The following is a 21,717-nucleotide window of genomic DNA, read 5'->3' as shown; positions in this document are numbered from 1 at the left end:
CTCAGGAACAAGGAAATAACCTGAAACCGCTTATTTAGCCCTAGGAAAGCCTAGGAAAACACTGAGAAATTCATATAATCAATCTGTGATCCCTGCCGTCATCACAAAAGCAAAATGAATGAGAAGCCCTTCCCCAGATCCTCATTGTCTTTGTTTCCTAGGGCTGCCATAACAAAAAATACCACAAGTGAGTGCCTTTAAAGAATGGAAATTTATTTTTTCACAGCTCTGGAGGCTAAAAGTCCCATCAAGGTCTTGGCTGGTGTTGTTTCCTTCTGTGGGCCTCTCTCCTAGTTTCTGGTGACCAGCAATCCTTGGTATTCCTTTGCTGCTTAAAGATGCATCTGCTTCCACCGTCTCATGGCATCGCCCCCTGTGTGTCTGTCTCTCTGTTACCCCAAAACCTTGTAGCACTCAGAAGGCATCAGGTTTAGAACTCACCCTCTTCCAGTATGATCTCATTAAGATTAAAGAAAAGCCCTATTTCCAAACAGTATCACATTCACAGATACAGGAATTAAGACTTCAACATATATTTTGGTAGGATATAACTGAATCTATAACACCCATCTTGCTCCTGCCTCTCAGTGAAAAATTATCCCTCTGGCTACCATGAATACTAATATTAGTATCCATGAGCAAAACTTTGCACTCCAACTGTGGTCCCTGGATAAGCAACATGGGTATCACTTGAGAGTGTCAAAAATTCACAAATACATATATACATATATATACTTGACAGCAGTGGGTTATATATTCATATACATACATACACACACATACACACGCACATATACACATGCATGCATATACACACACAAACATGCATATACACATATGCATACATATATACATACATACATATATATAGAACCTAGGACACAACATAGTTCTGTGCCTTCTACTGATGTTCTGCCCACATTTTTAAAAATTTTATTTATTTTGTTGTTGATGGAAATAGACACAGCAAAACATATACCAATGCAACAGTTTCTACATGTATCATTTAGTGACATTGATTACATTCTTCAAGTTGTGAAATCATTCTCATCCTCCTTTTCTGAGTGGTTCCTCCCTCATTAACATAAACTCACTGCCCCCTAAGGTTCCTATCTAATCTTTCTAGTTCCTTTTATCAATTTGATCCCATATGGACAGTTTTTAAAAGAGCATAATGTTCAAGGCAGGTATTTTTTTTACTAGTTAAGCTATTGTTTGGTTTTGAGAAGATTTCAGGAGATATTTTTGGTTTAAGGTTTAAAGATTATCTCAGGACAATAGTTTCAGGTGTTCGTCTAACCTTCACGGCTCCAGGAAGTCTGGAGTCTATGAGAATTTGAAGTTCTGTTCTGCCTCCTTTTGATCAGGATTCTTTCACAGACTCTTTGATCAAAATGTTCAGTAATGGTAGCCAGGTACCATCCAGTTCTTCTGGTCTCATGGCAAAGGAGGCAGTTGTTCATGGAAGCAATTAGCCACACACAGAATCTCATTTTTAGCTAGATCTCCAAGTGAGTCATATGTACATTAAAATTTAGGCATCACTGTAGTAGAGGTGACTACACGTGGGTTCCAGAGTCAAACTGTCCAGATTGAACTCCATATAGACCAGCTGGAACAATGCAGGCAAATCACTTAACCCAGAAGTTCTCATACTGGTATGAGAACTTTAGAATCAACTGGAGAGATTCTTCTACATCACAATGCCTAGGCTTCACCCCAGTGATTGATTTAATTGGCCCAGGACCCAATATTTTTAAAGCTCCCCTAGATAATTCTAAGGTGAAGCCAGGGTTGAGAACCACTGGTTTAACTCCCTAAGCATCTATCAAATAGGACAATTAATAGTACCTACCTCGTGGGGTTATGAGGAACAATTATGAGCATCTTTGTAAAGTTTTGGGACATATAAGTGCTCAATAAATAGCAGCTATCATTATCATATCTGGAAATAAATACTCCCACAACAGGGATGAAAGTAGTACAACTCAAATGTACTAGTCTGGCCCTGTTCTACAGGTAGGTAACTGCCACATTCATGAAATCACCACAAAAAAAGGACACAATCAAAGAACACATTATCCCCAAGGAGGCAATTTTCCTAGCAGCAAACTGTTGATCAAGGAAAGTACATCGTGTCAGGTAAGGGGCAAACTACCTCTGCAATGTACCCGAAATGGCAGCACCTTCATTTGGAATTTATCGATGAAGGATGGGGGGCACTATTTCAACAGATCTGTAACACAGGAAATTCCCCTTACCACACCTTCCTGATTTACACTGATTGTTGATACACACCACATGTGTTCTCAACCCCCTTTTCCCCTCCCCCGCCCCCGCCCTGAGTTTCCAATCATTCTGTTCTGCATTTAGGTGATGAAAACTTAAAACCTGTGGTTATACCTTCTATGAGAAATTTCATTTTGAAAGGTTGCTAAATTTCGACTTTATTGCCATGAGGGAAACAGAAGAAACAAAAGACCTTAGTCATCCACTAACATAAAAAACCCTGGTGAAGACATTTAATAAGTGTAAGTTTTCTGCTGCAAGTTGTTGAAAATCCTGACCTTTGGACTCCGGTGTCATTCATTTGCTTCTACAAATGTTTATGCAACAATAGCATTTATTTTTCTAATGGTTTTAAGTTACGTGTTTAGTTTCACCCATGGATTTTAACTTGGCTAAGCCTGGCCTGCAGTTCCTTTTCAATCTGCATCTCACCAGATAACCTGAGTCTACCACTCCAAGGGGATTGTCCACGATCCAGTTTTCCAACAATTACGAGGAAATAAACATCCATATGAGACTAGCATACCTATCAGGCCACTGAGAGATATGCAAAGATTTATCTCAATGATGATTCAAAGCTTTTTTAAGTTTTCATGGCTTAGGAACTATGTCACCAAAAAGTTTTAAGTTCTTTTTCCAGCTCCTCTGTTTACTCCTGTGGGCCTCCTCAGCTCTAAATGAAAGAAGCAGACCGCTCCATCCCCTCACTGGGTACACTGTGATACCTAATGGATGTCTAGATTTAAAACGCTTTTAAACTCCTTGTTGGAAGTCTACACAGTGATATTATCTTCCACAGCGCACTCTCAAAGTCCCCGCAGTCCCATTCTCTTATCAGTTACCAACTGCCCTGGAATAGACTTCGACTCATGGAGACCTGTTGTGTGTCAGAGTACAATTGTGCCCCACAGGATTTTCAATGGCTAATTGTCCAGAAGATCACCAGGCCTTTCTTCCAAGGTGTGTCTGGGTGGCATCTGGTGGACTCATACTTCCAACCTGTCAGTTAGCAACAGAGCACATTAACTGCTTGCACCGTCCAGGGACTCCTCCCATTCTCTAGGCTGGTTCTAACCTCACCCTGGGTCTGCGGCCCAGTCTAACAGGTATCTGGCATTCCGGTCCAAGGTCTCCAGGAGACATTCTGCAGTCTGTTCAGGAGTTTGTCAATAAAAAACAGTTCAAAAAGATGTAAGAATCCAGCACTAAACTGGGCCCCAGCACAACTACAAGCAGACACAGCCTCTCACAGAAACCGCAGACCCATTCTAGCCTCCCTGTGAATGTTTCTGATTGGCCCCACCACTTCAGAACACAAGTTGCCCAGTTCACTTCAGTGAAGTGCAGTATCTTTAGCTGTCTTACTTCATTTAAGAGCTTCAGGCTTGAAGGCAGAGGTACTGAGTTCTAATCTCAGCTCTGCCCATTGAAAGCAGTATTACTTTGTGCCACTTATTTGAGTCTGTTTTCTCATTTGTAAAACGGGAATACCAATTTAACATAAGACAACCTCTATGAGGAACAGGGAGCCCTGGTGGACAGTGGTTAAGCACTCAGCTGCTAACCAAAAGGTCGGTGGTTCAAACCCACCTGTTACTCCTTGGGAGAAAGATGTGGCAATCTGCTTCCGTAAAGATTATAGCCTTGGAAACCCTATAGGGCAGTTCTACTCTGTCCTGTAGTGTCCCTATGAGTTGGGAACATCTCAATGGCAACAGATTTGTTTGTTTTGTTGGGTTTTTTGTTTGTTTGTTTGTTTGTTTCGGTTTAGAGAAACAGAAGCATTTTTATAATCTTTAAAGAACATTATAAATGTGAAGTGTAAATTCTTTTCTCTTGTAAATGATTGACTAGAGAACTATTCAAAAATGGCTACCTCTGCTTTCTTTACTATTTCTAACTAAACATTATGCCAGGTCTTTATAAGTCTCTCCAACTGACTAATATTCAAATTCACAGAGCAGCTTTAATGAGATGAATAACATCCAAAGAGAATCAAGAAATCTTCAGCCAGGATTTCTTTCAAGGTACACAGTGATACACTATTTGAGCAAAAAGTCAAAATATTTTTATGTCACTTCCCATCTGTATCTAAAATGTTCAAGAGCACTCACTCTACTAAAGGAAACCATACTTTGATGCATAGGATTAGTTTTGCTGTGGCTGTTTTCTTGACATTTACTCAAAGACTGTATTATAACTAAAAGGATTAAGATGGATAAAGGTGCTTAAAAAGACATTAAGAGAAAAGAAATAATTTAGACCTAGTTCCAATATGGAGAAATATGATACTATAGCCCTGATTTGTTAGAAACTAAAGACAAACAGCAAACACAGAAGTTCTCTCAAAAAAAAGTACCAATGGGAGAGTTACAGAACATGTTTAAATAATAGCCCATTCACATGTGGATTATTCTGTAGCCGTTGAAAAACAGGCCATAATTACTGGCTAAAGGTTATCTAAATAAGGAAGCTGTTCAACAATATGATCCCACTTCTATATTAAAAATTTTATATACATCTGTATGCAGAGATAAAGGTCTGAAAAGATACCTTCTAGACTGTTAAAAGTGGTTATATCTATAGAATTGGATCGGGGTAGGACATGAGACTTCCACTTTTTATTTTATATACATATTACTGAACTTGTATTAGTGAGCATGTATTACATTGGTAACTAATAAAATTAATAAAAAGCATAAGTCTTTAGAAGAGAAAGAATGAAGCAACTGAGCATTAGCCAGAAATAGCCTATGAACTTAAAAAAGAAAGCAGGAAAAAATGAATGGAAGAGAGGTTATTCCCTATAGTGTGTTAAACCCGGTGCCGTCGAGTCAGTTCCAACTCATAGAGACCCTATAAGACAGAGGAGAACTGCCCCATACGGATTCCAACGAGCACTTGGTGGATTCAAACTGCTGACCTTTTGGTTAGCAGCCGAACTCTTAACCACTATGCTACCAGGGTAAGCTACCAAATAAACAGCAAATAACCAATGAGCAATTATTTACTGAAGAGCTACTATCAAAAGGTGCTATAGTTTAGATGCTGTAGAAACCACAAAAATTATATGCTGTAGGACGAGAGCCAAGACTACATGAGCATACACACAAAGAAAGCTGAGAATATAAGGCAGAATAGGAAAATAGCTAAACGAGCAATTTTCAGAAATTCAGGCTCAATGTTTCATTTATTAATTAAATCTCTTTGAGCTGAGATAGTAAGAGAATTCACAGATATGAAGGACAAACTTTGAAAGGTGGGCAAGATTCAGAAATGGATAGACAGTGGGCAGGAAGATATAATGGGGTGAGGTGCTCAGAGGGTTAGAAATTATGAGAATGGCAAAGAAAGTAGGTGCTCTGCCACAGGAAGCTACACCTGCTTGTGAAGAGACTCAGGTTCCTATGGGGAAGGAGAGAGGAAGAAGTTGGTCAAGGAGGGTGGGTTGACTGTAGAGGGTCTCAGAAAGCTGGAGGAGACTCAGGAGGATTTGAGTTATTAGACAAGGGTTGTACTTGAAGGTTTCCAGCTGGATAGCGCCAGGAGGAAAGTGGGGCTTCAGGAAGATTAGTCAGACAGCAGGACGGAGAGAGGCTGGAGAAAGGGAACCCAGTTGAGATGCTACAGAGTCAGAATGAGGTGATGAGCGCGTGAACCAGATGGAAACAGCTACAAGGAAAACAACAATAATTATCATTTAGGCCTGTTCTCAACCTTTCAAATCAGACTCAAGCTAAGACAAATTCCTACAGGAATGATCTCTGAAGCTGTTTTGGCAAAGGTATGAGGAACATTGTGCTGTTATGCTATAATCCACCACCAGCTGCCATCAGTTGACTCTAACTCATGGTGACCCCATGTGTGTCAGAGTAGAACTGTGCCCCACAGGGTTTTCCATGGCTGATTTTCAGAAGATCACCAGGCCTTTCTTCTGAGGCACCTCTGTGCGGACTCAAACTGCCAATCTTTTGGTTAAGAGTCAAGCCCGTTAACTGTTTGCACCACCCAGGGACTCCTATGCTATAACAGAGGTGGTGAAAATCACCAACTTTGGAACGAAACTGACCTAGATTCAACCACAGCTCTGCCATTTATTAGCACAGTTACTTAAATAACCTCTGAGAATTTGGGTAGAATATATAACCTCTTCGCTCCTTGGTTTCCTCATTTTAAGTGACGATAAAGTGTTCTTCAAGTAAATTTAACAAAATCTCAGTTAGAAGAGAAAAATAAGGGAGGGAGGCATGAAGAAAGGGTTTTCTTGAAATCTCACTGTTATCAGTTCTCCTTCCCCTTCCTAAGCCTCACTGGGCTTAGAACTTGGGAAAAGAATAAGACAGACTTTGTTACCAGTTTTAAAATAAAAAATAATTCTAAAATTGCCCAGCAATTTGATGATAACCTTCCAACAACTTTTTCAAATATTCTTATTTGTCTGCTTTTTTCCTGCTACTTTTCTTGTATCAATCACACTGTTGATCCATTTCTACTACTCTCTTCAATGAATCTACTTCCAAAACACACCTCCTTCTCAGAGGAACTAATAGGCCCTATCCCACTTTGAATCAGTTGTTGTTCTACTCCTTCAATGTGTCCTAAAATGTGACAACTGTCTCTTTCAATTGTCCATATGTCTCCCCGTAATTATTCTTTCATTGTTTTACCTAACAACTACTTTGTGTCCTGACCCACAAGATCTTTAAATGTCTTCATGGGAAGAACTACAGCACAGATTTTTTTTTAATGTCCCACAACGCTTAGTATAGGGTTTTGATACTAATGGATGAATAAATAAAACAAAGAATGACAAAAAGACTGAATCTTTTTCTTATGTAAACCTGGTGAAGAGAGTAGAGGACTGGGTTGTAATCCTGACTCTACCAACTACTCATCTGGATGAGCTAGAGCAAGTCACATGTATGAGCCTCAGTTTCTTTACCCACAAAAAGCAAACAAACAAAAAACCTATCTCATAAGGCTGGTTTAAGAATTAAAATGAAAAAAAGTATATAAACACAATAGAAGCTCAATATCTTTAATGATACTAAACATTAGCATCATTATTCACTCTTAGGGCTGGGTCAAGACTCCTCTTCCAAAGCGCATCTCCCAACTACTTCCTTCTCAGAACTCCAACAGTCCTTACAGCTTGTTCTACATCCTTTAACTTTGAACATATCCAGCCTTGTTCTTATTGCTATTATTTCCTGTGGATTGCCCTTGTGTCTCTGAAAAGATCTTTAACTTGCCGAATCTTAGAATTAGTGCTATATATAGACAACTTTTCTTCATTTTACAAATAAGGAAGGCTTCAGGAGGGTTAACGACTTGCCCAATGACACACAGTTAATTTGTGGAAGAATTGAGACTATTCCCAAAGTCTTCTTTGTAAAGTCATAGCAGAGGCTCCATATAAGCCTGCAGGTTTAAGGACTGAAGTCAACAGGTCCCTGCTCCACAACTGATTAGCTCTTCCACAACTTATTAGCTGGGTGGCCTTCAGCAAGTTACATAACTGCCCTTTGCCTTAATTTTCACATTTGTTAAATGGGGAAAACAGTACTTTTCTCATAGGGTTGTCCAGATGATTAAATGTATTATTGTATGTAAATTGCTTAGAACAGTACCTTGCACATAATAAAACCAAAAAACAAACCCACTTTCGTGGAGTCGGCACATAATACTCAATAATGCTAACCAACAGAAAAAACTCGCCGTTGAGTCATTCCTGGCTCATAGCGATGCTATAGGACAGGGCAGAACTGCTCCATAGGTTTCTAAGGAGCAGCTGCCAACCTTTTGGTTAGCAGCCCAACACCTAACCACTGTACCACCAGGGCTCCCAATAATGCTAGGTAATATTATTATCATTATTAGGCTTAAGCTGCAGAGAGACATCCATTCTTCCATATTTTTTTTAGAGACAGTGCCCCAAATGTGGGCAAATTACCTTTTCCAGTTTCCAACCTCACTCCCTGCCTTTTATCCTTCAAAATGTGTTTGCCTTTCCAGAACAAGTGAAAATAAGATATTAGTTTAATGCCCAACTCTCTCAATACAAACATGTAGGTACGTACACACATCTCATTTTTTCAAAACATATAGCTTATGTTGTTCACTCTTCATTCTCTGCTACACAAAAAGCAATGCATATGCACTAAGGTTTGTAAATAATATGTTTTGTCTGACTCAATGTATGTGTCTGTTCCATGCACTGTGATGATGGTTATATCTATATGGTTTTTTGTGTGTCTGTCAAGGCCAGTATGTTCTGATTATAATTTCCTAGAGACAAAAATGATGTCCACTTATGTCAAACAAACAAACAAACTCTGGGGCACTTGGAATAAGTTAGACTGAATATTCAGAGAGGAACTTCAGAACAGTTTAGGGAAAGAGGGAGAGATTCATGAGAACTGGATTAGTAGAAGGCTTAATGAAAGAGGGAACTTGGGCAGAGCTTTTAAGGACAGGTAAGATTTTGACTCTGGAGAGGGAGAATGAGTGTTCAAGGTGGGGGATATAGTATGAGCAAAGCGCAGAGGTAGAAAGACTGGGTAAAGATTAGTATGACTAAAGTAGAGAGGCAATACTAGAGACCACCGGGAAACTGAGTACGTACGATCATATCATTTTGAGAGTATAATTCATGCTTTAATCCTCTTGGTAGCCCCAAAATCTAGTAATAAACAATCAAAAAACACTCATTCAATTGAACAAAAAGTGCAGCTTTGCACTGGACTGAAGTGAAGATCTTTACCTGTTTTAATAACTATTCAAAGGCACTTGACTATGTGGACCATAACAAATTATGGATAACATTGTGAAGAATAGGAATTCCAGAACACTTAATTGTGCTCATAGAGAACCTGTACATAGACCAAGAGGCAGTTTTTCAAACAGAACAAGGAGATACTGCATGGTTTGAAATCAGGAAAGGTGTGCATCAGGGTTGTATCCTTTCACCATACTTATTCAATCTGTATAAAAATCTGTATGCTGAGCAATTAATCCTAGAAGCTGGACTATACAAAGAAGAACTTGGCTTCAGGACTGGAGAAAGACTCATTAACAACCTGCAATATGCAGATGACACAACCTTGCTTACTAAAGTGAAGAGGACTTGAAGCACTTACTGATGAAAATCAAAGACTACAGCTTCAGTATGGACTACACTTCAACATACAACAAAAATCCACACAACTGGACAATTAAGCAACATCATGAAAAACGGAAAAAAGATTGAATTTGTCAAGGATTTCATTCTACTTGGATCCACAATCAACAGCCATGGACGCAGCAGTCAAGAAACCAAACAAGAGTGGTGTCTGGGGGTCTTAAAAGCTAGCAAGTGGCCATCTAAGGTGCGTCAACTGGTCCCAAACCGCCTGGAGCAAAGAAGAATGAAGAACACCAAAGGCATAAGGAAAATATGAGCCCAAGAAACAGAAAGGGCCACAGAAACCAGAGACATCATCAGTCTGAGACTGAATGAACTGATGGTGCCCAGCTACCATCAAGGACTGCCCTGACAGGGAATACAACAGAGAGTCCCTGATGGAGCAAGAGAAAAGCAGGGTGCAGAACACAAATTCTGGTAAAAAGACCAGACTTGATGGTCTGACTAAGACTGGAGGGACCCCAGAAGACACGGCCCCCAGACTCTGTTAGCCCAGAACTAAAACCATCTCTTCAGGCAAAGATTAGACTGGACTATAAGACATAAAATGATACTGGTAAAGAACATGCTTCTTGGCTCAAGTAGATATATGAGACTAAATGGGCAGCTCCTGTCCGGAGGCAAGATGAGAAGGCAGAAGGGGACAGGAGCTGGTTGAATGGACAAGAGAAATACAGGGTGGAGAGGTGGAGTGTGCTGGCACATTGTGGGCAGAGCAACTAGGGTCACATAACAATATGTGTATAAGTTTTTGTTTGCAAAACTGACTTGAATTGTAAACTTTCACTTAAAACACAATTTTAAAAAAGGGAAAAAATCAAGCAGTGTATCGCACTGGGCAAATCTGCTGCAAAAGACCTCTTTAAGTGTCAAAAAGCAAAGATGTCACTTTGAGGACGAAGGTGTCCCTGATCCAAGCCATGGTATTTTCAATCGCCTCATGTGCATGTGAAAGTTAGTCAGTGAATAAGGAAGACCGAAGAAGAATTGATGCCTTTGAATTATGGTGTTGGCAAAGAATATTGAATATACCATGGACTGCCAGAACAAACAAAACCTGCCCTGGAAGAAGTACAGCCAAAATGGTCCTTAAAAGCAAGCATGGCAAGACTATGTCTCATGTACTTTGGACATATTATCAGGAGGGATCAGTTCCTAGAGAAGGACATCATGCTTAGTAGAGGGTCAGCAAAAAAAAGGAAGACCCTCAAAAAGATGGATTGGTACAGTGGCTGCAACAACGGGCTCAAACATAGCAACAATTGTGAGGATGGCACAGGACCAGGCAGTGTTTTGTCCTGTTGTACACAGGGTCTCTAGGAGGTGGAACAAACTCAACGGCACCTAACTACAACAGGCATTCAATAAATACTTGTTAAATGGAATTGAATTTCAAGAAATATTTATGTGAAATAAGGTGAGATATTGAAAAATGAATAGGCAAACATGTATTTTGGTCTTGTGCTGTTATTATTATATGTCTTCATTGATGGAATGGGAAGAAAAAATTAACTACCTCAGAATTAATTAAAAGAATGAATTAACTCACCTAAGACTGTTAAGACTTCCTGGAGAAAGGAGAACAACAATAATAACAGTTGTATAGTGCCTTTGAGTTTATAAAGTATACTCACATTCATCACTGAGGATTTCAGAAATTCTCTGAATAGAAAATCTTCAGGATATGGAGATGAAAGATTTTTGAAAGTTGTGAAAAGGCACTATTAAATTGAGAAGTGGAGCATCTGGCACAGAAACTACAGAAGGCTAACAAGGAAAAGCAAAGGTAAAGGCAAGGAAGAAACAGATACAATAGGGAAAAAAAAGTGTAGCTCAGCGCAAGGCTTTAAAACAGGTGGTGAAGTTCATTTAATAGCATGAAACCAAGACAATATAGACTACCAAAGGTTAGAATAATAAAAGAAGGTCATTAAAATAAGCATTAAGAATGGGCTTCATGGGAATGCGTGTTGAAGAGGAAAAATGGAAAAATCTTCATGTATGCATTCATTCACTCCCTCATCATCTGCCTCCACTTCCCCAGTGCTTTAATGGTGCTATTATTATGTACCCAAAAATACTTGCTGAGGGCCTACTTTGTTCCATACATAATGACAGACATTGTGGGACATACAAGAGAGAATTAGATGTAGTTCCATCCTATAAATAATTTGCATTGTAGTTGGAAAGGTAAAGCAAATAAATACACGTAGGGAAAGTCAGATAACAAAACAAGGCAATAGGAGCCAAAAGAATAGCACAGAAAGTAAAAGCTACGACAGTTCAGAGAAAGAAGAGATCAATCACTATGAAGTGACCTGGTCAAGAAAGGCTTCGTGAGAAGAAGGAGCATCTGTAATATGCACTCAAGAACTGGGTAGGGTAAGGGGTAGGATTAGAATAGAGCCAACAAAAAGGCATATGACACAGAGATATACTGGCTGTACAAAGGTATGGGGTTGAGATAAAAAACTTGCTTTAAGGAGACTTTGAACAATCAAGTGTAGTTGTAATAAAAGGTGTATGGAAACACAGGTAGAAAAGGTAAGTTGATACTGGAACGTGAAAGGCTTTGCCAGGCTGAGAAGTTTGAACGTTTTCTGTATGCACTCCAAAAATAATCAAGGTTTTTGAGCAAAAGAGTGACATGTTGAATGCGATATTTTAGCAATATTAAGCTGGCTTTTGATGTGCATGATAAATGGTGTACATCTTGACTAAAGATATGGTTGTGGCAGTAAAGAGACAGGCATACAAACAGAGGGCACTGTAATATATAACAAAGAAGGGCAGACTGGAGCAAAATAAACTTAAGAACAAACGATTAACCAAGATTTCTTTGTTAGGAGCAAGTAAACCATAACATCACACAGAAGAGAGAGGAAGTTAGGCAAAGGGTAAAATTTCTAGGGTATGAAGAGCAATTTTTTTTTTTTATTTCCTCCATGATCACCATGTTTGTATGGAATTCAAGCTGCCTGAACAGGGAGGAATAGGTAGGTAATTGTATTAAAAGAGTAACCAGGGAAGCTCCCAGGGTGATATATAAACAGTGGCTTTACAAAGTCAGAGAAGACAAAGTTGCATTAATGTGTTCAAAAAAGAACTTGGAAAATTAAAGCACATGACTTGTTAATTGCATTATTAATGATATAATTCAGGGGACAACAAGCAAAAAAAAAAAACAAACCACGTCAATTTCTTTTATGAATGAATTAAACAGAAATTTTGCCCAAGCAGGACCTGTCAGTTCATTTTAAAACACTAGAATACAAAAAAAAAAAAAAAAAACCCTAAGTCTTTTCTCATGACAAAAAAAAAAAAACAAACCCACCTATGTTCTCCACTTCAGTTCCTTAAAGATAACTGTCCCTATATTCTCTTAACCTTCTCAAACAATTCCCTAAATCTAATTCCATCCTTCTGTATAAACTTTGGTCTCACCTAATCTTATACATTTCTTTAACCCATTTAAAACTTTAAATATATGTTATAAATTTTCTGAAGCTGCCTTTAATAAAACTAAGAATACTTAGCCTTTATTTAGTGCTTTGCAGTTGAGAAAATATTTTACACACAATGCCTCTTAGACCTCTCACAGAAGCAGCGTGAAGCAGGCATTATCACCGTCCATATGCTATAGAGAAGCAGCAAGCCCAAGGCCATACAGTTATAAGCGGTAAAGGCGGGCCTGCAATGCAGGCTTCCTAATTCCAAATTTGATATTTTCCTCACTATATCAGTTTCACAGTGTGCCGGTAGGTATGTCTCGTTACTCCAAACGGTGCTATTCTGTGTTATGTTTAAATAATTACATCCTTTTAAAAAAAGTAAGGTGCTTCTATGCCCAAGTGTCTATTACAGGGTAATTTATACTGAGAAAATGCAAGAATGGCATGGGGGCATCAGATGTCCTCACCCACCTTCGCAAGGGGGGAGGAGAATCATTCTCAGCAACAACAGCCCAGGAATGGTTGCTATGAGCCGCAGGTCAGCCACACCTCCACCCTTCAACCTTTTTACCAATTCTGACACCAGTGTCCCTCCCAAAGCACTCTCTACATCTCTGCCGGGTTTGATAATTTGTTGCAATGTTCACAGAGAACTCACAGACCATACTCACAGTTATAGGGTTTATTAGTGAAGTAACACGTTACAATTCAGGATCACTAATGACTCAGGATACAGTTCTTCAATCAAGACAGTCTCTCCTCAGCCACGCCTACAGTCAGGCCTCTCTTTGGCCCTCAGCCCCTTGGCCCAGGCTCTGCCCTGCTCAGGCAAGCGTTATAAGGTTCTTTAGCTCCGCCAATAAGTGCCCGGAGGCACCTCACTCCACCAGGAAGCCTCCTGCCCGAAGACTCTCAGCTCACTCGCTCCGTGGATTGGCACACCCACTGCAGCTGCCTCACTTTGTGGGCCAGGAAGCCCACGTGCTGTCTTGCATCAGTCTCCTGGTTCTGCTGCCACTGTTTGTCTCTGCCGCTTCTTGCCATCTTGCACCGTCCCTGGTGTTGCAGTTCTTTCTCTCTCTGTCTCCTGGGTCTAGGAGGTTCTCAGCACAGGGACCCTGGGCCCAAAGAATGTGCTCCACCCCCATCTCTTCTTCTTGGTGGTAGGGAGGTCCCCCGTCTGCTCTGGAACTGGCTCCCTTTCGAGCCTACTGGGATGGCAAAACTGACCAATCCCCTTGTTAGGGTTCCACACACCTTATTTTCATGGTCCTACTCCCCCCCAGAAGGGTTCCATGCACCTTATTTGCATTATTAGCAAGCTGCCCAATCCCCTCGGTGGATCACAAGCCCTTATTTGCATAGCCCCACCCAGTCATTGTGTGGGAGTCACAAAGACTATAGCTAGAAGGTCCATATTAACTAATTCACTGCACCACAGAAGACCTAATTATTTTACGGTGCTCAGGATGGTGACAATTACCTCTGAATGAAAAGTGACAAAAAAAGTATAATGTTTACAAAAGTATGTAGGCCATACCAAAAAACATTCTTGCCTTGAATTCTGTAAATGCAACATGGAACAACAAAGACAATGTGGGTGATTTAAGGATATGCGAGCATCAAAGGGCAGAAATAGGGCATTCCTACTCTCTTTAACTCTGCTAAGGCCTCAAATACTGATATAGTTCAGAGCATCTTATTACCAGGGAGACATAAATCAAAAGGAGTTCAGCTAGGAGCAATAAAACAGATTAGTGTCTGGAAGGACTGACTTTAAAGAAAGTTTTTTAAAAATTAAATCCAGGTAGTCTAGATAAAAAACAGCTATGAGAAAACTTTTTTCTTTTTTTGAAGCTGACACCCACACTAAAGATCAAAATTATTTTGATGTCTAAAAAATGCAGAGAAGAATAGTTGTAAATATTCAGAGAATGTTTATAACAGGAACATTTAGGAGAAATTTTCCAGCAAAAACCTATGGTACAGAAAAACTCTCTCCCCCAGGAGCGGTGAAAAGTACATTCCTAAAGATATTTAATACCAGGGTGGACAAAACAAGAAAAGGATTCCATATGGAATAGTCCTGTGCTGGCCCTGAAGTGGTGGGAGGACTGAAGATGACCTCTTAGGTCTTTTCCAATTTCTAATTTTTTTAATTCTATGAAGTTTTACAGGGTGCGGCCTTCTGCCAATTTCCTTTCTTCCCTTGGTGCCCACTTTCTCCTTTTACAAAAGGAAACAAATCATATCCTTCACTATAAGCAGATCTCATTGCTCTCAAAGAATCAGTAGTATAATCCTAAGTAAAAATTTGAAAGAAAAAAGCCAATTCCTAAATTTATAATGGTTCTTCTTCCCCAGAGATTCCTGGGGCTCTTACAAGTTTTTCCACAGACTATAGAGGAAGTAGTTCAAATGGATTCAAAGAAGAGTTGTTTCATCAGGAAAACCACTAATATTCTCCCTTCTTGAGTCTGATCACAGAACTGACGGTGACCCAGGGAGCTATAAGGCCCTGGGTCAAATTACCATCTGAGCTGCTGTTCAGGATTATCTTTTATCTTTCAGCGTAGTGACAGCAAAATCTACACGCAACCACGTTTTTTAGGGCAATGACTTTTATCTTTGAAAAGATGTAGCCTTAAATACCTACCCACCGATTTCCTGACTTTGGCAAATGCTATAAAAGAGTGAGTCCTATTCCCTTCAAACTCAAGAAGCATCAACATGTCCTCTTTTCCCATTCTGGCACTTCAAAACAAGATGTTCTTCAGTTACCCTTGAGATAAATATCAATACCTCCCCTGAAGGTGAAAGCCCAGAAAATACAAGAGCATTTCCTCAGTTTGCTGATTTAAAGGACAAGATATAACAAAATCCAGAGGGTTCTGAAAGCCTGGACTTGGGCCTTTTAAAAATAAAACTGTAGTTCACTTATGAGAAGGTACAGCAGGGCAGAGATAGCCCTCTAAGAATAGACACTAATGCCTCTTCTACTCAATCCAAGCATCCTCAGTGGCTGAAGGCCCACCAATTTCCACTTGAAAGAAAGTATGTTCCTCTACCTATACAAAAAGCGCATAGATATTAACAGCTAACCCTCTAAACAGTTTTTTTAATACCATTTTCATTCTTCCCTACTAAAAAATGAGACTGTTCAAACCTAAAAAGATTGGTTTCTCACAATGGAATCAGATTTGGCATTTTCGAAGCCGTTCTTCCAACACTTAACTCATCTGATCCTGGCAGGATAGAAAGTTGGTATTTATAATTCCATTTTAACTTTGAGAAAAACTGTGACTCTGAGATTAGGCAGTCTTAAGGAGAACCCACTCTGGAGATTTTAAAATCTTCCCCAACATGGGATCAATCTAAAAGGGATTATCCCGGAAAACTTTAGCGTGGGATTCAAAAACGGCGGAATCTCTTGTATCCTCCATCCCAGGAAAGCAACAAATTACAAAAAAAAAAAAGAAAGAAAGAAAAAGGAGGGAGGCACTTTTTCCCAGAATTTGAGGAATGAGACTTGGCCCTGACCATTCAGTATACTACCAACCTGGATGAATTTTCTCAAGAAACCCATTGCACCTTCTCCCCACAGAACAAGCCTACCAGAAGTCCTACTGGGTTTTGACTACCAGTTCGCAGTTTGATTGTTCTCCCCACCCCCCGCCCCGCAGTCTTAGGGACTCTGCAACCCAAAGAAAGGCCGGCAACAAGAACAAGGACAACCTGGAGAGCCCTCTTTGCGTAATCACGTCATGAGTCCACTAAGATGTCCATTTCCCGCAGCTACCAGCTGCTTTCGGGGGAGCCTCAACTAGGTTCTTCTCAAAATCAGCTGCCCTCTACACACACACACACACACACACACACAGCGGGTTCTCGCTGTCGCTCCCCAAACTTCTCCCACCCGCCCACCCCGCAAGAATGGGAATCAAGTTTCTCACCATCCTCGTAGTTTTTGAGATAGTAATCTGGGCCAGGGCCCCCGCGGCTTTTCGCGGGGTTCCTCAGGTTCTGGAACTGTAAGAAGTCAGTCCTTTTGCCCCCGAAGCGCAGAAAGGCGGGCGAAAGTCCCCGGGCCAGGGTCACCAGGCGCTTGGAGCTGCAGGGGTAGAGAAAGAGAGAGGAAAGGATCCCGGAGGAAGGCGAGAGCGCGCGGGGCGCCGAGCAAAGCCCTCTTTCCACTCCCCGCGGGCAACCTGGCCCGGGCTCGGGGCTCTGTGCCCGCGCACCGGGTGCCGGCCGTCCGCCGCCTCTTGCGCTCCCAGCGCCCCAAACCGCCTGGCCCTCGGCCGCCCGGCTCCCGGGGCTACTCCAACTGCGCCCAGCCGGTCCCGACGGTCCCTCCCTCAGCTCCCCCGACGCTGCTCACAAAAGGTATCGGTTCTCTAAGGGTTAGAGTTTGGGTTTGTCAGAGAGTGTGGGAGGCGGGAGGGGCACTTCTGCTGCGAACAAGGGGCTAAAGAGCAATCGCCCAGCTCCTGCCACTGCCCAGAAGGCGCTCCTGGCGGGGGCGCGCGGCGCGCGGGCTGCCGGGCTCCGACTTGTGCCAAGCTTCTACCCAGAAAGCGGGAACCTGCCTCCGCGGCTCCAGGGGCACCACAGCCTCTGTGGAGGAAATTAACCTGCTTTTTTTTTTTTTTTTTTTTTTTTGTTTATCTCAGACCAGGCCTGGCGCCTGAGGTCAAGTTGATTCCGACATTTTTTTTTTCTTCCCCCCACCCCCATGCCAAAGTTGATTTTCCTTTTCACTACTTTTTAACAACCGCATTCATCTCTCAAACTCCCGCACGGGAGACATATCCGAGGTAAATCCTTGCCTTTCCTAGAACAGAACACCCCTACCAGTAAAAGCTATGCCTCTTTGGGCCCTGAAATAATTCAGCCTTATCTCAGAAAAGGTACCATCCTCCCCCAACCCCGACTTGGGCTCCATGTCTTTCCCTCTCCACTTGGGGCTGTTTGGAAGGACTAGGGGGAAAAAGTTAAGTGAAATTTGCTGAAATGTGGAACCTGCGCGTCGGAGGAAACTCAAGAAGCACCAGAACAATGGCACCGACATCTACTTAGGCTCAGGATTTCCATAGTTTTTTAAAAAAGCCAGCCGCTGCTACTCCGAGCGAGAAGGGGTAGAGAAGAAGCAATGCAGATGCTGTTACTGCTGAGTGGGTCCGCTCCAGCGTTCCGGATCTGTACGTTATTTTTAACGCTTTGCTGGTCAGATTCTGAAAATCCAAGTTCAAATGAGAAGCTAAAGACATCATAAAGGAGGTGAATATGAGAGAAAAAACGAAGACTTCCTTCGGCGCATTTCTGAGAAGTCCGGGGGCCGAAGGGTACTGTGGCCGAAGGATCCAGGACGCGTTCCAGGGCGAGCAGCGGCAGGCGTCGCGTGGCCGGGGCTGGCAGAGGAGCCGGGCTCTGAGGCAGAGGCGTCCGCCCGAGGCCGGCCCCGCGGGGGAGACGGCATTTCCAGCGCCCGTCCAACGGGAAACCTGCGCAGCCAATGCAAGCGCGCGCCGCCACAGCTTCTTCCCCTCACAGTCCCCTCTCAGAATCATTTCTGCGGCCGGCATTTTAGCGCGAGAAGGCCGATTCCCGCCTCCCCCCGCCAAGTAAACCCGGTGGAGTCCGCACAGCTGGAGAAGGGCCGCGCGGTGCGGGGTGCGTTTCGGAAAACCCCTCTCGCACCCCAGGTTCGGACAATCTCAGGGGCGCGCTTGGCCGCACCGCAGAGCTTTCGGGAAGGAAGCCGAACAGCGCGGAGCTGTTCCCGCCCTGCTGGCGGAGGCACCGGCCAGAACCGAAACGGGTTTGGCGGCGGCGCCCCAATCCTCCGGCTACGCTCCCTTCACGTGGAAGGCGCGCTCCACGTGGCGCCCCCAGCTACCTGCGGAGGCCGCAGACCCCGCCGAGGCCAAGGGCAGACCCCGGGAGCGAGGGGCAGGCGCATCCGGGGCAGCAAAACTCGAATTTCGCAACGAGTAAAAAATACGAAAGACGCGCGGCGGACGCGGCCTCAGGACAGAGCAGTGGGACTAAGAGCGCGAGGGGCTCTTCTGATGCCCACAGCTGAGGCTTCAATTTGGACGGAATTTTAAAAACTCAACACTTGATTATGACATTGCAGACGATTTCTTTCTTTCTTTCTTTTTTTAACGCCGCAACTCTGTCTCTGATGGGAAGGGATCGCGGTAGCCTAATCGCTAAACAGCAACCACACGGGGACAGAGGGAGCCCAATCAGATTCCACCCCTAGAGCACAGGCGAGTCGGGATCACAAACTTCCCGGGGTCGCTAATCCGCCGGTACCCGGTTCAGACCTTCGAAACATCTCCCGAGTATTTCTAGGACCTTTTACGCTCCCCTTATATACGCTGTGACCCGAGCGAGGATTTTTTTTTTTCCTTTAAAGTAAAACTACAGTATGCAGTTACCGCAGGAGATTTGAGGAGGAGGGACTGGGGGCCATTCCGTCTATAATAAGCTCCTTACAAAGTCCTGAAGTCTAGAGACGACAGCGGAAGATATAAAATAAAAATTTTTAAATCCGATCCGATATGCCCAGCGCTCAAGCCTCTGCTTAAATTCGTATCTGTCTGGGAGTGGGAGAGAGCCGACGAAACAATCTTTCCGTGGAAAATTGCACTTTCGTGCGATCCCCGCTTGAACACTCACAGACACACGCAGACACGCACTCACACACACACGCGCGCGCGCGCACATACACACACACATCCATTCCTGTCGGGTCTTTGTTGCTCGAGCGAGACCTTTTCTTCGCTTTTGTAACTGCCCTGAACCTCTTGTTTCTTTTTCAGAAGGAGATGGGGAGGCTAATTGTGGAGATATGTAAGCATAACATTTTTTCAGTCATAACTGATAAGTTTCTGAAATGCCTTCTGCATTGCAAACATGTGCATCTTAATAGAAAACATTGCTTTTCTCAATCACCAGTTACAGCCTCACAGCAAATATTCCAGGAGGAGGAAAACCTCCTTTCTTCTCTTCGAGAGATCCGCTTGGCTGCTTCTTCTTCTTTTTCCCCCTTTAGGATGGGGGGGAGGGGTCGGAAGGGGTGGGGGTTGTTACTTTAAAAAAAAAAAATGTTCCATCGAAGCCCCTGCCTTACCTTAAGAAATCGAGCCAACCATCATGAATGATGGACGGATCCAGCTGCAGAGAGAGGAAGTTCTCATTGACTGTCCTGACTGGGTTCTTGGTGCTCACATCAAGTAGAATCAGGGTCTTTTCCTTCAAACCTGGAGCTCTGTCTACAGGCAAGGGTCTCCTGTCTCCAGCTTGGGAGGAAAGGGAGAGACGGAGCAATAGAGCTAAGAAGAGAGCCACCAGGGCTAGGCACGCGGGGGGGCGGGAGTTGCTGGAGGGCATGGCTGCAGGGAAGACACAGAGCACCCTCATTAAATCCCTCTGATTTAAACCTCTCTTCCTACAGGGTCTCGCTGGTGACTAATTGTCCTTATCTAAAGTGTGTGTCTGTCTGCCTTCCCCCCCCCTTCTTTTTTTTCCCCCTTCCTTTTTTTTCTCCCTCTCTCCCTCTCTCTTTTTTTTCTTTTCTTTTTTTTTTTTTTCAGTGTTTTGGTGCTGGTGGAGCGAACTCACGCCCCTAGCCAGCCTTCTCAGCGACTCGTGCCAAGAGTACTCGTTCACCAGCACCGCCCCTTTAAGAGATTTCGACTGCAGACATTTTTTAACTTTTTAAAGGTAAGGGGTGGGGAGGCGGAGTAGGAGGAAGGGCTGGCGTTGTACCCTCCTGATTTAACCCTCTAGGGTCAGAAGTGGAGGGCGGGATCGAAACACTACTCTTGTAACGTTTTGGGTATGGGGCGGGACGTGTGGGTTTTATTTCCCTTCCTGCGAGGTTCTGGGGAGAGCAGTTCAAGCTCCGACCCCGACCCGAGAGCACCAGCTCCAGCCCCAGCCGCGGTGCGGTACAGTGTCCGCACCGGCCTTGCGGCTGTTGGTCCTGTCAGCGTCCAGCATTTTCGTCCGCTCGGGGCCCTTTTCTTTGGGTTGTAGTAGCAATAGCGAGGGTAGTTAAGTCGCAAAGCGGTCCTGCGGCGGCTGTGATGCCTGCCAAAGCAGGAGACTCGTGGACGTGGGCCCGGACCTCTGCGACACGCGGGGCAGCCGCACACAAGCATCATCTGACCTCGATAGGGCAGAGTGGTGAGCAGGACAGGACAAGCACAGGTCTGCGCCCTGGCTCAGCTCTGCCTGAAGCTGGGGCGAAAGGGTCTTGGAGGCCTGAATAAGCGCTGGCTTGGCCAAATCAAGGCGACCCTACCTATGCTTGCAAAGTCAGCGGGGCACTGCCCCCATTTGAGCCACTGTTTGGCCACTCATCTCCACTGCACAGGCGAGGCCGCCTCTCCAGCCCCTGCTGGAGGTCAACCCCTGGGTTTACCACTCCTGCCAGGGAAGCGCGCCTTTATAGAGAGGAGCAGAGTAGCACTGTGGGGCTTCCAATTCGGCTCAAGTCAAAAGTCGGTCCCCAAGTAGCTCCTGGATGCGGCAGAACAGCCGCAGCTGCGGTATGGATTGCACCCCCACACACACACACACACACACTCATCGAGCCCCCACCCGCAGCACTTTGTAGACTGAGTCCTGGGTCCCGCCCTAAAACCCCGGGGTGGGGGGTAGGGGAAGATTGGGTATTTCGCTGCTGTCGTTGGGCCCCATTTTCAGCTTCTTCCTGGGAGAAAATGGGCCTTCTAAATGGCATATGGAGAGAACTACTTTATTATGCCTGAGCGCCCC

General features: G+C 43.5%; 1 protein-coding gene across 3 annotated transcripts in view; it reads right to left on the bottom strand.

The window, feature by feature from the left end:
* Window positions 1-20,442, bottom strand: part of HPSE2 (heparanase 2 (inactive)) — a 704,249-nt gene extending 683,807 nt beyond the window's left edge. For all 3 annotated transcript variants that reach the window (XM_010589074.3, XM_064269462.1, XM_064269463.1), the window contains exons 1-2: window positions 20,066-20,442; window positions 16,878-17,035 (exon numbers count right to left, since the gene is read on the bottom strand). In XM_010589074.3, the coding sequence (XP_010587376.2) occupies window positions 16,878-17,035; window positions 20,066-20,355 (448 nt within the window). In that variant the 5' untranslated portion in view covers window positions 20,356-20,442. The remainder of the gene's footprint in view (window positions 1-16,877; window positions 17,036-20,065) is intronic.
* Window positions 20,443-21,717: the final 1,275 nt, after the last annotated feature.

The sequence above is a fragment of the Loxodonta africana genome, chromosome 16 (genome assembly GCF_030014295.1).
Source record: "Loxodonta africana isolate mLoxAfr1 chromosome 16, mLoxAfr1.hap2, whole genome shotgun sequence".
NCBI classification, from domain to species: domain Eukaryota; kingdom Metazoa; phylum Chordata; class Mammalia; order Proboscidea; family Elephantidae; genus Loxodonta; species Loxodonta africana.
This window is presented reverse-complemented; position numbering and strand designations above follow the sequence as displayed.